Here is a 15,223-nt window from a genome sequence, read left to right as displayed (position 1 = left end):
TCTAAAAAAATGTTTAAAATCATAAGCCAATAACATAATAATTTAATTCAATGATTCTGTTTTAATTAAATAAAACAAAATTTTTAATGACTTTATAAAATTATGAATCTAATAACCTCATATTTATGAAAAAATGAATTTTTAAAAATCAATAACTAATAAAACCAAATTTTAAAAGAGTTTAATAAAATCTTGGTTGAATATCAACATATTTTACATAACATTGAAAGTCATTAAAACACTATTCACAACCAATTCTACATAATATTTAAAGTTATTAGTGTTAAGGATATAGAAATTAGTTTTGAATGTTAAAAAATCTAGTTTAGTTTTGTGGTATTTTAAAAGAATTTATAATTTATAATTGTCTTTTGGTTGTTTTTTTTTTTTTCTTTTTTTTTTTTTTTATCATCAATTGTCTTTTGGTGGTTTTTATGACAATTCCTTATATAAATAGCAATACATTACTATTAAAAAAAAAATTCTTCTTATTATTCCTTTTTTTTTTTTTGGTAAAATCTTATTATTCTTGTTTTATAGAAAAATGAATACCTCTACATCGATCTCTGGTTATAAATGTGTAGCATCATTCCCCGGATAAGTACATTTCTCACCACAAGACTGAAGACTGTGCAGAGAGACATGGATTCATCCCTTAACATCATCGAGGTGGCACGAGTCACTCCTTCAAACTATGAATCTTCCGAGTCACTAACTCTTCCACTCACCTTCTTCGACCTTCTCTATTTCAAGTTTCGTCCCGTTGAACGAGTCATCTTCTACAGACTCACCGACGCAACTCGCCTTTTCTTCGACTCAGTCATCGTCCCTAACCTCAAAGTCTCTCTCTCCTCAGCTCTCTCTCACTATCTCCCACTCGCCGGCCAACTTGTATGGGACGTCCAAGTACCTAACATTGTCTACTGTCCAAACGACGTCGTTTTATTCACCGTAGCCGAGTCAAACGCTGAGATATCTCGTTTAACCGGTAAGGAAACTTTCCCATCCATTGAGTTGTACCCATTGCTCCCTGAGTTACAAAGCTCCGACGAGTCTTCCTCACTCGTGTCGTTTCAAGTCACTTTGTTTCCAAACCAAGGGTTTTGCATTGGCGTGAAAGCACACCATGCCGTTTTGGATGGGAAAACGACAACCATGTTTCTCAAATCTTGGGCGCACGCATGTAAACATCAAGATTCATCTCTACCGTTGGATTTAATCCCAACTCACGATCGTACGATCATAAAAAGTCCAGCGGATAGTGAAAACAAAGTTTTGAATGGGTGGCACTCTTTTGCTAAAATGTTAGCTGGTGGTAAAGAACAAAACAAGCCTAAGAGTTTAAAGCTTCGACCGTCAATGGAGCTTGGTCCCGACATTGTCCGGTACACTTTCGAACTCACTCGCGAAAATATCCAAACGCTTCGTGAGAGACATAAGAAAGATTATTCTTTATCCTCATCTTGCTCATCCTCAAAGGAGCTTCGTCTGTCCACGTTTGTTATAGTTTTCTCGTACGCCTTAGTGTGCTTGATAAAAGCTCGAGGCGGAGAACCGAATAGAGCGGCTGGCTTTGCTTTCTCGATAGATTGTCGAAGCCTCATTGATCCGCCTACCCCGAATTATTTTGGAAATTGCATCGCTGGTTGCTATAGAATGAAAACGGCAGAGACATTTATGGGTGACGAAGGGCTTCTAACTGCTGCTAGAATGGTCAGCGATTCGATCGAGGAATGGGACGAGAGTATGATGTGGACGATTCCGGATTTAGCAGCTTATGCAACTCTTTTACCAGGTACACAAATGATTTTGGCTTCAGGGTCTACACGGTTTGGAGTATACGGGTTGGACTTTGGATGGGGTAGACCTGATAAAGTTATGATCGTATCTATTGGTCAAGGCAATGTGGTTTCTTTGTCGGACAGTAGAAATGGGAATGGTGGTGTGGAGATTGGCTTCTCACTCAAGAAACAAGAAATGGACTCTTTGATTGATTTGCTCCACCATGGACTAAGTTAGTTATATCACCTTTTTCTTTAATTACATGAATAAAATTTGTTATCTGATTGTTTATGGATACGGTATTTGACTATTTGTAGCTTTTTATATGAGGTATGGTTGGTTGGTATTAGAATTTATATCTTCCGAGACCAGTCCTACAAATTAAATCCCATTTATTATCTTGACCAAGATATTAGAGCTCAGTCCAATATCTTTGAGGTTTCTATGTTTCGTGTGTGCCTTATCTTGTACAAAATGTTTTCTTAAGGATACCTTACTTTAAGATACCTCTCAAAATACTACCGAGGATGTCTTTAATCCGTGGTGAAATAAAATCATATGTTAGTATATATCATATATAAGTTTTTCATTTTATGTAAATTTTATTGGCCAACAATAGAAATAGTTATACAAAAATGAAAGAGTTGAATTATTTACAAGTCATTAATGCAAGAAAGGGATAGAGATATACTGTATCTGAAAGAACTTTGAACAACTTTACTGTTTAAGTGTCATAAAAAGAGTTAAGAGTTTGGACGGAGATTGTTATTATTTATTTTTTGTCAACTATAGAATTAACTCAACTAATTGGGACGACATGTGTTTGCATACTTGACAATATGCAGAATGGAACGAACATTACATATCAATAATTAATTTTTCCTTGTAATCCAATTTTGTATTCATTATAGTTATTTCGAAAAAAGAGTTAAAGAATTTGAACCGACATTGTTATTATTCCCTCAGTTTCAAAAAGAGTGTCGTTCTAACATTTTTCATACAAGTTAAGAACTATGGGGAAAAAGTTCCAAACCTATAGAGAGATCATTTCTACTAATTAACCACTATATATAATCACTATAATATTATTTTCTTATTATGAAGCAGTTTTTGGATTTATTCATGAATTATATTTACTATTTTAGGTCTCTCTTACATATTTTGACTACTAATTTTGAAAAATTGGAAACCATTAACCTGCTTTGAATTCATGTTTCATTATTATTTTGTTCTATCATTTCTAGTAATATTTTAATACTATTATTGTTTATACAAAATTTTAATTCTCTATATATATATATATATAAAACGATAATATCTTCTTACCAAAATACAACCCAAAGAAATGGACTCGTCGCTTAATATCATCCACGTAACACGAGTCACTCCTTCAAACTCTGACTCGTCCGAGTCACTCACTCTCCCACTCACTTTCTTCGACCTTCTCTGGTTCAAACTCCATGCCGTCGAACGAGTCATCTTCTATCGACTCGCAGAAGCAACTCGCCCTTTCTTCGACTCAGTCATCGTCCCCAACCTCAAGACCTCTCTTTCCTCAGCCCTCTCTCACTACCTCCCACTCGCCGGCAAACTTGTTTGGGAACCGCTTGATCCCAAACCTAGCATCGTATACTCTCCAAACGACGCCGTTTCGTTCACCGTCGCCGAGTCAAACGCAGACTTAACCCGTTTAACCGGGATAGAACCATTCTCCTCCACCGAGTTACACCCGTTCGTCCCTAAGTTACAAAACTCCCACGACTCTGCCTCCGTCGTGTCGTTTCAAGTCACGCTGTTTCCAAACCAAGGGTTTTGCATCGGCGTAGCAGCACACCATGCCGTTTTAGATGGGAAAACGGCAACCATTTTTCTCAAATCTTGGGCGCACATATGCAAAAATCAAGATTCTTCTCTACCGCAGGATCTGGTTCCGTTTTACGATCGAACGGTCGTAAAAAGTCCACCAAATGGCGATATACAAATTTTGAACTCATGGCAGTCTTTAGACAAAAAATTCAACGGTGGTAAAGAACCAGAAAACCCCAAGAGTTTAAAGCTTCCACCGTCTCCGGTGATTAGTCCCGAGGCAGTCCGATACACTCTTGAGCTCACTCCCGAAGATATCCAAACGCTTCGGGAGAGGCTCAAGAGAGAGTCCTCCTCTTCCGCCACGTCAAAGGAGCTTCGTTTGTCAAAGTTTGTGATTATATATTCATATGCTTTAACTTGTTTAATCAGAGCTCGAGGCGGAGATCCAAATAGACCTATCGGGTTTGTATTTGTTGCGGATGCTCGAAAAATACCCACTCCCCCGATCCCATCTAGTTATTTTGGAAACTGTACCACCGTTAGGGCTAGAGTGCGAGTAACCGCAGGTACATTTATGGGTGAAGAAGGGTTCTTGGCTTCTACAAGAATAGTGAGCGAGATGGTTGAGGAATTGGACGAGAGTGTGGTGTGGAAGACCCCAGATTTTGGAAAGATGACTAGTCTTCCACCAGGGATGCAGTTTGTTTCTGTTGCCGGGTCAACCCGGTTTGGAGTATACGGGTTGGATTTCGGATGGGGCAGACCGGAGAAAGTGATGGTTGTGTCGATTGATCAAGGCGAAGCGGTTTCCTTGGCCGAGAGTAGAGATGGAAATGGCGGTGTGGAGGTTGGCTTCTCGCTCAAGAAACATGAAATGGATGGTCTCATTGATTTGCTCGATAACGGACTAAAAGTTTAATTAAACACTTGTTTAATTTTCTCTTGAAAAATAAAATTGTAACGTCCTACGTTCACTAAAAGCTTTAGTGCCTAGTAGCTTTCAAGATCACGGGTTCGAATCTAAATGTTGGCTACTAGTCATTTTCTTGTTCTTGTATAGTCTCTCTCTCTCTCCCCTAGCAGAAAGTAACGTTCCTGATCTCATACACAGCTTGGTTTTGAGTTTAGAAAGTACCAAAATCTCTATTCTCTCAAGAGTTCTTCCTCTATTCTATTGCTTCTCAACTCTCTTAGTCTACAAGCTCTTTAATGTGGTAGTTTACAAACAACACTGATATGATGAGAACATAGCTGGTTAGTCGGAGTAAACCGACATCATCTATGTAACCGGTAGAATTGAGATCATGTTGTCTTTGATTATCCTAAATTAGTGGGATTACATCTCCACTTAATCACGTATCTTAACTGTAGATTTAGTGGTAGTTTCTTTCTTCGATTTTGTGTATTTAAACATCATCGATTAGTAAATGAAAGGGGACTTGAAATTTGACAAAACAGAGTTTATCTCTTTGGTTACTCGAATCATGTGTTAGACATAACACATCTCTTTGGCTTTGAGGAGGGACCATTCTATCATGATATTAGTCACAAAACTTGTTAAGCACGCCATTTTGTATTTCCCCATCAACCAGCAAACATCGATCTCAGAATCCGGACAAAGAAGATATGTCAACCTTATCACCTTTGCTACTAGATTCCAATTTCAAAACCAATCATCTCTATTATTCTCAAACCTTATCAACTTTGCACTTTTTAAGACAACCAACATTATCTATGGTGTTATAAATATTAAAAGAGAGTGCAGTTTGCTACCACCAATGCTAATGGCGCTAAACGTGATCAAGACCATTCGTGTCTCCCCTGCTACAATCTTTTCCGATGACTCTGCCAGCTTCTCTAATCTCCCTCTAACCTTCTTTGACTTACACTTCATGAAATCCCTTCCTACTCAACAAGTCATGTTTTACAAACTCACCGAATCATCATCATCACGCGAGTCATTCCACTCTCTAATCCTCCCAAAACTTGAGCTCTCTCTCTCCATTGTCCTCCGCCATTACCTCCCACTCGCTGGCTGCCTTTCGTGGGAGCCGAAAGATCCAAAGCCGTGCATTGTTGTGTCTAAGCATGACACGGTATCACTTACCATCGCAGAGACCGGCTTAGACTTCTCTTTCGCATCGGGAAATGGAATACGTCCGGCGACCTATTTACATCCTCTTATACCCGAGTTATTGACCTCTGATGATTTGGCCGCTGTGATTACCTTGCAAATCACGTTATTTCCAAACCAAGGATTCTGTATCGGCATTGCATCTCACCATGCTGTCCTAGATGGTAAAACGTTAACAATGTTTATAAAATCTTGGGCTCATATTTGCAGTTTACAAGAACATAATAAACCTCCGCTTCTACCGGAGGATCTAACTCCATGTTTTGATCGTACGGTACTCAACATTCTGTCCGGACCTGAGACAAAGATGCTGGAACTCTTTTTATCTCTTTCAAAGGACAATGACGACTTAAGAAGCTTGAAGCTCCCTCCCCATAAAGATATCAGCTCAGATATTGTTCGTGCCACGCTTGAGTTAACTCCAAAGCAGATTGAGAAATTGAGGGAGCGAGTGAAGAACGAATCATCCCTCTCTCCGCTCGAGCTTCACTTGTCAACGTTTGTCATCTCGTATGCTCATGTATGGACATGCATGGTAAAAGCGCGTGGAGGAAACGCTAACAGACCAGTACATTTTGTATATGCAGCAGATTTCAGGCATTGGTTAGACCCTCAAGTTCCAACAGGATACTTTGGGAACTGTGTGTTTCTGATAAGTTGGTTTGAATACCAAGCGAGGACATTTTTAGGAGAAAATGGTTTTGTCAAAGCTGTCGAGATCCTAAGCGATTCGGTAAAAAGTTTGAGTTCACGAGGGATAAAGTCAATATGTGAGGATTTTGTGGAGGGGTCGAAGAAAATGATACCAAACGCGCAGATCGGGTCAGTTGCATGGTCACCCCAGTTTGGTCTATACGAATCAGACTTTGGATGGGGTAGACCAGCTAAGACCGAGGTTGTGTCCATTGACCGTAACGAAGCATTTGCTATGTCGGAGAGAAGGGATGAGCCAGGTGGTATGGAGATTGGAGTATGCTTGAAGAAGAGTGAGATGGACATTTTTCTTTCTTTATTTAAAAATGGCCTAAGCGATTAAGCTTTTGTATCGTTATGTTACGATTAATATGTCATGTGTTCAAGGTTGAATTAATCATTATTTTACGTACTCAATATATAATGATAGCTGCATGGATTGGAAATTTGGAATTATGGGATCCCGACAAAACTAGGGCTACTTGTTAGGTGTTAGGAAGAGATATTGATAGTTGTTACATCCGTTACCGTGATCAAGCTTGTGGCGAGCTATGGATAATTTATCCAAAGACCAAGTTTTATACACCGTACATCATTGGGTAGACCGTAGACCGTAGACCGTAGACATATATACGTGTTTTCAATTTATACCATTCAAGATATATAAATGTATTTTCCTTATTTCTACCTACAATATATAATTCGAAACATATTGTAGAAATATATATATATGAAAATAAAACTGAAACAGCAAACGTCACTAAATATTTACAGTTGTAAATAATACACCGTCAAAATGTCACAAAAACATCCAAAGAAATACGATTTATTCTGTTTTGTTTCCAGTAAAATGAAATATTTATAACAAACATCGACATGTAGACAAGATAGTTAGATCATATCATAAACTATTCTTATTACCGTCCTAATCCAAAGAAAAAAAATATATGACCAATAAAAAAGTAATATATTGTTTTTTCTGTTTTGTTAATTTTCTAAACGTTGAAGTCTTTTATTCTAAAAACATGTAAACATTAAAAATTTCCATACTAGATTGTTATGTAATTTTGTAGTTATATCTATTTGTTAGAAACTCTTAAAGGCTAAATCATAAGAGTATTTTTTAGTACCCTGACCATAAAAAAAAAAATCTGTAAGACTGAATCAAATCTAGGAAAAGTAAACTTAATATAAAATACCAAACTAGGTGAACAACACCATTTTATTTTATCAAGCATAAACCTTTAATTCGTGTTACATCATATTACTTAGTGTTTAATAACGATAAACACTCTTGTTATATTGACTAGATTTAGTTTTTGAACTTGGCCTCAAGGTCCTTGACAACATTGACATCTAACTTAAACGCCTGAGCCAGAATCTCTGGATTAATCGGTGGTGTTGAGCCAAATACAGTATCAGCGATCGTGATGACTCCAGCGTTCTGGCTACTTAGTCCAGCAAAGGCCACTGCAGGGGTCTTCCCCATATTCACTTGGAAATGGATCATTCCTATGGGGAAAACGAACACGTCACCGGGGTACAACATTTTGGCGAATAGACGGTTATTGTCTTGGTTGGAAGAGACAAACCCGACATATAATGTTCCCTCGAGAAGAACAAGGATCTCAGTGGCACGAGGGTGCGTGTGAGGCGGGTTTTTTCCGTATGGTGCATAGTCTATGCGGACCAAGGATATTCCCATAGTGTTTAGCCCTGGAATCTGGTCGACATTGACTGTTGTCACATTGGATTTGACATCATTATTAGTGTCTCCTGCCTGGTTGAGGCCTGAAAAGAAGAAATCTTCTGCCTTCGCTTGCATCGGATCCTTACAGAACTTGCCATTCACAAAAACTGCACGTAGATTTATTGGTTTGAAAAAGCATATATTACAACTTCGAATTTAACATAATAAAGGAGAACACTAATTAGTAGAGAGGCAAAATTCGAGTTTTATACTCACCACCGTTCTTGGGATCATCAATGGCTACACAGAAGTCTTGGAGTGGACTTGGATCGTAACCATTGACAAAGGAAATGACCAAAGCCGATAAGGTAATCAAGATGAGAGACTTGGAAACCATCATTTTCAAACAAAATTTTCTGCTAAAGCTTTTTCAAGACTTTGTAATTATATATGTGTGTGTGTGTGTGTTGTTTATGAATTGTAACTCGTTTCAGCTCAGTATTTATAGGACAAAACCGCATGTCATATTTGACGTGGTCCAAAGTACGTAATTGTATACATTTGTAGTTAAGTCGCATGTTTCAAAGTGGCAGTTCAAAAACGTTTAACAAGTCTATATATCGATGACATAATCTATCTTTAATTAAATTTGGATTTGAATGATTAAACAGTATCCAGAAAGCCACAACCAAAGCTTATATGGATTTATACTATAGTACTGTTATCCTTGTATCACCTTCTAGAGTGATGAACAATATATTTGGCAAGAATTGTATTACTTATTAAAATGTATATTTTAATCAGTGAAACGAAAATTATATGCTACGTTGGGCTATTAGTATTAGTGAGACATTTGAAACATAGTAAATCTAGCTTGTTCGCCAAAACTAAAAAACTATATATGTGAATGGTGACAAAGTACTATTATAAACGTACGTACCAAATATATGTTGTGCTATTAGCGAGACCATGCAAGTCTGTTATGACGAAAGCAAATTTATATCTTCTAGATTGACTTACAATATATTTTACAAATCTGCTATGACTTAGGTAAGATAAGAGCATACTTTTTTTTTGTAGTTTACCTGTGACTACGTCTTACTGGAAGACTTTCTTAAACTGCCTTGATAAGTTTATTTACAGCAAACACGAACAAGTCTTGTTAGGACCAAGTCTGTTTTTATCTTAGATCGAATACTATACAGTTTGAATATTTTGGTTATTTTCAAAATCTATTGTTCTTTTATTATAGTTTTCTCTTAAGAAAAAGTAATTTCGTGAGGAAAAGTAATGTTATTACTTAATACTAAAATATTAAATTAAGTGAATTTAGTTGGTAAATATCCCAGTCTTGAACCACTGCAAGACAAAAGCAAAGACCAAATTTCCAAAGTATATGTTGAGAAGGTCTCTTAAGAATCAACCATTACTATTTGTGTGTATTTATATCCAACAACGCAATTTTTATAAAACTCATGCTCCATCAAAATGATACTTTGATTATGTACATCCAGGGGCGGACCCAGAAAAAATATTAAATGGGTGCAAAAAGGTAGCACATATGACTTGAACCCACAACCTTAAACATTATATGGGGGCAGTTTAACCATTTTGACACTTACAACTTTAATTTTAATGTAAAATTTTTAGTTTTTAATAGGTTGGTGGGTGCAACTACCCTCACTTTTTTCTATGTGGGTCCGCCCCTGTGTACATCCATTTCCTATCAGTCGCATGATTTAGCCTTCGTCTTAACCTAGACATAGTATAAATTAAAGTTATGAAGGGTTTTTTCATGATATTTCCCTTACAGTTTCCTTTTCATAAAATTTATTTAGTTTATGAATTTAAATGTTCTTTAGTTTTAACAAGTAAATAGTTATATTCAATGGTTTGTTTTCGCTAACTTTATTTGAGTAGTTTTATCCTTTGGAACAAAAACATTTAGTAGCCTGACGTTAGAAAAATGTAAGACAGAATCGTATATAGGAAAAGTAATTAAGCTTAACATAAAATATCAAATTAGGTGGATAACTCTTTTTATTTTATTAAGCATATATCTTTGATTCGTATAACATCATTATATAAGTGTTACCAGTCAACACTCGTATATAATGACTTGATTTAGTTTTTAAACTTGGCCTCAAGGTCCTTGACAACATTAACATCTAACTTAAAAGCCTGAGCCAAAATCTCTGGATTAATCGGTGGTGTTGAGCCAAATACAGTATCAGCGATCGTGATGACTCCAGCGTTCTGACTACTTAGTCCAGCAAAGGCCACCGCGGGTGTCTTCCCGACATTCACTTGGAAATGGATCATTCCTATGGGGAACACAAAGACGTCTCCCGGGTGCAACATTTTGGCGAATAGACGGTTATTGTCTTGGTTGGAAGAGACAAACCCGACATATAATGTTCCCTCGAGAAGAACAAGGATCTCAGTGGCACGAGGGTGCGTGTGAGGCGGGTTTTGTCCGTATGGTGCATAGTCTATGCGGACCAAGGATATTCCCATGGTGTTTAGCCCTGGAATCTGATCGACATTGACTGTTGTCACGTTGGATTTGACAGCATTATTAGTGTATCCTGCCTGGTTGAGGCCAGAGAAGAAGAAATCTTCTGCCTTCGCTTGCTTTGGATCCTTACAAAACTTACCATTCACAAAAACTGCAAGTAGAAATATTTATTTGAAAAACATATATTAAAAATGTGAATTTAATTAGTCATAACGAAGAAGAATAATAATCAGCAGAGTTTTTATACGCACCACCATTTTTGGGATCATCAATGGCTACACAGAAGTCTTGGAGTGGACTTGGATCGTAAGCTTTGGCAAAGGAAATGACCAAAGCTGATAAGGTCATCAGGATAAGAGACTTGGAAACCATATTTTTCAAACAAAAAATTCTAGTAATGCTTTCTAAGGATCTTGTATGTGTGTGTGTGTGTGTTGTTTGTGAATTGTGAAACCATTTTGAGCTCAGTATTTATAAGATAAAAGCGCATGTCAGATTTGACGTAGTCCAAAGTAATTCTATAAATTTGTATATATGTCGCATGTTTCAAAGTGGCAGTTCGAAAACGTTTAACAAGTCTATCTATAACTTAAATCTATCTTTAATTAAATTCATTTGCATGACTATTTACCTATGTTGCACGTACAATCCCACGACCAGAGAGCTTGTAATTTATTGATTTGAAATATTGATTTCCTTGTATCACCTTCTAGATTCAAATCTATTAGCATATGTGTACGTGTAGGACTTATATTGGTGCATGCATTGATCTTGGTTAATTTCAAAGTTAACTGGTCTTTTTGGTAATGTATTCTCTCTTATAAAACGTAATGACTACTTCAAAGCAGGGAAACTATGTTAATACTACTAATATATCAAATTAATATAAAAAAGTAACATCATTAATTAGTTGTTAAATATCTCAGTCTTTAACAACTACCACAATGAAAAAAAGTGAAGACCAAATTTCACAAGGTCTCATAAAAATCAACCATTTCATTTTGTGTGTATCTTTCTTCAACAAGAAACGCTTAATTCATACAACTCTCAATCAAATTGATACTTTGATTTCGAAGAGAAAAAAAACTTTGATATGATGTCCTGATTCGTACCGATTGCATGGTGATTCACTTGGATTTTTTTTTTTTTGGATTTGGTTGTTTTGTCAAATAAATTAGAGTTACTCTGATGATTTTGTTCAATGATTAATTTTTTTTTTACTGTTTTAATTTCCCTGCATTAACTGTTTATGATTATAAATGTACGTTTAATTAGTAGTAATTAATTGATGTATTTCTATGAAAGTTACTAGCTAGCTAGTTCTGTGTTTTATGGTTTGTTTATGCTAACTTTATTTGATTTGAGTAGTTTTATATTTTCTAGCAACTTTAAAGTTAATAAAGACCTCATTAGGTATCCACGAAAAGCAGTATATCATAAAGACCTCATTAGGTATACACGAAACGCAATATATCTTATTCAAAAAAAGAAAAGCAATATATCATAAAGCCTTATTTAATTTTTAAATTGACTGGAATATATAAATCCTAGTAATTTTAAGTTTGAGTGGCGTCATAACAATGACACTTACATGCATAGACCACTAGACTATGTATTAATCATCTTTGTAATTGTTTTTATTCTTTTGGGAAGATGCTGTTTAAATTGAATGTTTGTATCGTTCTAACAACTCTTAAGATTTTATCAAGTATTCATTCTCTTGATTATGCCTGACAATAGGAAAATGTTAAAAAAAAAAAATCAATATAAAGAAAGTACAAACTTTTTTTAAATATCAAATTAGGTGAACCAAATCTTTTTGTTTTATTTTGTTAAGCATAACATTTTCAATAGTACGTATTACATTGTTATTTAACTGTTACAATAACAAACACTCTTAAAACTCAATTCTTGGGTGCAAACTTGGCTTCAAGGTCTTTGACGACATTGACATCTAGCTGAAAAGCCTGAGCCAAAACCTCTGGATAAATGGGAGGCGTTGATCCAAACACTGTGTTTGCAATTGTGATGACTCCAGCGTTCTGGCTACTTAGTCCAGCAAAGGCAACTGCGGGGGTCTTCCCGATATTCACTTGAAAATGGATCATCCCTATGGGGAAAACGAATACGTCGCCCGGATGCAAAGTTTTGGCGAATAGACGGTTTTTGTCTTGATTAGAAGACACAAACCCGACATACAAAGTTCCCTCGATAAGGACAAGGATCTCAGTGGCACGAGGGTGCGTGTGAGGCGGGTTTTGTCCATAAGGCGCATAGTCTATACGGACCAAAGATATTCCCATAGTGTTTAGTCCTGGAATCTGATCGACATTAACCGTTGTCACGTTGGATTTGACATCATTATCGGTGTTTCCTGCCTGATTGAGGCCCGAGAAGAAGAAATCGTCTGCCTTCGCTTTCTTCGGATCCTTACAGAATTTACCATTCACAAAAACTGCAAATAGAAATATTGATTTGAAACCATATATTACTACTTCGATTTTAATCATAATCAATATAGCGAACCGTAAGTAGAGAAATAAAGAAACATTTGTTGTTATTATTATTCATACAATCATACGTACCACCATTTTTGAGGTTACCAACGGCCACACAGAAGTCTTGAAGTGGACTTGGATCATAAGCATTGGAAAAGGGAATGACCAATGCCAAAGTAATAATAGAGATGATAAGAGACTGATGAGGGATCTTCATTTTTTGTTTATGCTAATGTTTTATTTTTTTTATGATTTGCTATATATGTGAAGGAATGAGTTCTTACTATTTATAGGGCAATAACGTATGTCAACTTTGACGTGGTCCAAATTCATTTCCATCTTGTATGTTTCAAAGTGGCAGTTAGAATGTTTAATAAGTCTATCGTTAATCTAATCTATTAGTTAAGCGGTAGGTAAGTGGAATGTGACGAATAAAAATACTTATATAACCAAGAGGTAGACAATTCTATAGAAATATAAACTCAGAATACTTTTACAATATTGGTTATGTTTTCTTGGTAATGACAATACAGTGTATAAGTTAGTAGAATAGGTAAATTAATGTTTAAAAGATTACTTTTATAGCTACTTAAAATATTTTTATTCCTAATTAATGAAGATTATTTTCTCTTACTATGAATCAATATAAATATGTTAGACTATAAATCAATATAGGAAAAAGTGAAGCTACTAATAAAATTCAATGTTAAATTTACGTGTAATACAACAAATGGTTGGTGAACATCCCACTTTTAAACTAGTGCAATATCGGAAAAAAACAAGAAACCGTAGTTTCAATTTCTGTATCTTCTTTCAACAAGACAAGTTTTCTACTACTCATGCTTCCATCGAGATGATACTTTGAATATGTACTCACTTGTCTTTTTTGTTCTCCTCTTTTCAAGTTCGAGTTGTTTGCATGGAAATTTAATATACCGAGTACCGACAATACTAAAACGTAAGATTAGATTTATACGCGAAAACTAAAGTTCATATTAGAAAATAGAAACTAGGTAAAACATCATATTTTAACATTATAAGATCCATGAATATTTCTAAGTATTGCATTTGTAAAATGAGTGTTACAAAACAATTGATATACATGTCTAAACACGACTTAGATTAACGAGGATGAGTAAACTTGGCCTGAAGTTCTCTAACGACACTTTCATCCAACTGGAAAGCCTTAGCAAGAAGGTCTGGATAAACCTGAGGGTATGACCCGAACACCGCGTTAGCAATTGTGATGACTCCAGCGTTCTGACTACTCAATCCCGCAAAAGCAACTGCTGGAACTTTGCCGAGGTTGATCTGAAAATGGATCATTCCTATGGGAAACACAAAAACATCTCCCGGGTGCAATACTGTGGTGAATAAGCTGTTGTCGTTTTGATTGGAAGCGATGAAACCAACGTATAATGTTCCTTCGACTAGGACAAGTATCTCTGAGCCACGAGGGTGTGTGTGAGGAGGGTTTTGTCCATATGGTGCGTAGTCTATACGGACCAATGATATCCCCATGGTGTTAAGCCCTGGGATCTGATCAACACTAACAGTGGTCTGTTAAGAAAAGAACTCTCCTTCCCTTTATTAACCCAAAACAGAATCGATTACAGCCACAGATATGTGAAGAAGAGTCTCTAGACGCAGCTAGACATTACTCTCTCTCCTCAGAAGACTCATACGTCTCTGTTTACACATACAACAACATAAGAATGATAAAATGTCAAATGCTATAGTTTTATACAAGTATCTTTCTCCCACGTGCCATCTTCTTCTTCTACACGTGTTATGTTTGTTCTATTTCTTCTCCTTGTATACACTTGCATAGGCTTATCAATACCCCCCTCTTCGAAACGAAGCTTGTCCTCAAGCGCTAAAGTCGGAAATTGGCGCTGTAACTCCTTGACAATTTCCCAAGTGTCCTCATGACCAGGTAATCCTTTCCAATGGACTAAAGCCTCCAATACTCCACTGTCATTGTAACGAGTCTCTAAAACTGCTTCTGGTTCCACTACCAATTCATCAGACTCATTAAACAGCTCTGGTAAAGGAATAACCTGTTGGTTCTGTCCCAATACCTTTTTCAATTGAGAGAC

The 15,223-nt window shown here is 36.3% G+C and overlaps 7 protein-coding genes across 7 annotated transcripts; 3 read left to right on the top strand and 4 right to left on the bottom strand.

Moving 5' to 3' along the window:
- The first annotated feature begins 589 nt into the window (after positions 1 to 589).
- Positions 590 to 2,136, top strand: LOC17880216 (phenolic glucoside malonyltransferase 1). The gene has a single exon (XM_006285699.2). The coding sequence runs from the start codon at positions 643 to 645 to the stop codon at positions 2,017 to 2,019; it is 1,377 nt and encodes a 458-aa protein (XP_006285761.1). The 5' UTR covers positions 590 to 642; the 3' UTR covers positions 2,020 to 2,136.
- Positions 2,137 to 3,077: 941 nt separating this feature from the next.
- Positions 3,078 to 4,696, top strand: LOC17879864 (phenolic glucoside malonyltransferase 1). Its single transcript, XM_006282535.2, has one exon. It carries the CDS (start codon positions 3,128 to 3,130, stop codon positions 4,508 to 4,510), a length of 1,383 nt encoding a protein of 460 aa, XP_006282597.1. The 5' UTR covers positions 3,078 to 3,127; the 3' UTR covers positions 4,511 to 4,696.
- Positions 4,697 to 5,361: 665 nt separating this feature from the next.
- On the top strand, positions 5,362 to 6,858 carry LOC17879811 (BAHD acyltransferase At3g29680). Its single transcript, XM_006282453.2, has one exon. The coding sequence runs from the start codon at positions 5,370 to 5,372 to the stop codon at positions 6,759 to 6,761; it is 1,392 nt and encodes a 463-aa protein (XP_006282515.2). The 5' UTR covers positions 5,362 to 5,369; the 3' UTR covers positions 6,762 to 6,858.
- An 808-nt stretch (positions 6,859 to 7,666) lies between these two features.
- LOC17880600 (germin-like protein subfamily 1 member 13) lies at positions 7,667 to 8,555 on the bottom strand. The gene is made up of 2 exons (XM_006285280.2): positions 8,385 to 8,555; positions 7,667 to 8,275 (listed from the first exon to the last, which is right to left on the bottom strand). The coding sequence occupies exons 1-2, from the start codon at positions 8,506 to 8,508 to the stop codon at positions 7,731 to 7,733; spliced, it is 669 nt and encodes a 222-aa protein (XP_006285342.2). The 5' UTR covers positions 8,509 to 8,555; the 3' UTR covers positions 7,667 to 7,730.
- Positions 8,556 to 10,140: 1,585 nt separating this feature from the next.
- Positions 10,141 to 11,044, bottom strand: LOC17877599 (germin-like protein subfamily 1 member 13). The gene is made up of 2 exons (XM_006282441.2): positions 10,878 to 11,044; positions 10,141 to 10,777 (listed from the first exon to the last, which is right to left on the bottom strand). The coding sequence occupies exons 1-2, from the start codon at positions 10,996 to 10,998 to the stop codon at positions 10,233 to 10,235; spliced, it is 666 nt and encodes a 221-aa protein (XP_006282503.1). The 5' UTR covers positions 10,999 to 11,044; the 3' UTR covers positions 10,141 to 10,232.
- Positions 11,045 to 12,400: 1,356 nt separating this feature from the next.
- On the bottom strand, positions 12,401 to 13,378 carry LOC17879096 (germin-like protein subfamily 1 member 13). Its single transcript, XM_006286088.2, has 2 exons — positions 13,212 to 13,378; positions 12,401 to 13,081 (listed from the first exon to the last, which is right to left on the bottom strand). The coding sequence occupies exons 1-2, from the start codon at positions 13,339 to 13,341 to the stop codon at positions 12,531 to 12,533; spliced, it is 681 nt and encodes a 226-aa protein (XP_006286150.1). The 5' UTR covers positions 13,342 to 13,378; the 3' UTR covers positions 12,401 to 12,530.
- A 764-nt stretch (positions 13,379 to 14,142) lies between these two features.
- LOC17880275 (germin-like protein subfamily 1 member 20) lies at positions 14,143 to 14,955 on the bottom strand. Its single transcript, XM_006286166.2, has one exon. The coding sequence runs from the start codon at positions 14,643 to 14,645 to the stop codon at positions 14,247 to 14,249; it is 399 nt and encodes a 132-aa protein (XP_006286228.2). The 5' UTR covers positions 14,646 to 14,955; the 3' UTR covers positions 14,143 to 14,246.
- Between the last annotated feature and the right edge of the window lie 268 nt (positions 14,956 to 15,223).

This window comes from Capsella rubella, unplaced genomic scaffold (genome assembly GCF_000375325.1).
Source record: "Capsella rubella cultivar Monte Gargano unplaced genomic scaffold, Caprub1_0 scaffold_7, whole genome shotgun sequence".
In the NCBI taxonomy this organism is placed as follows: domain Eukaryota; kingdom Viridiplantae; phylum Streptophyta; class Magnoliopsida; order Brassicales; family Brassicaceae; genus Capsella; species Capsella rubella.
Note: the sequence above shows the minus strand (reverse complement) of the source record. Positions and strands in the feature narration are given on the sequence as shown.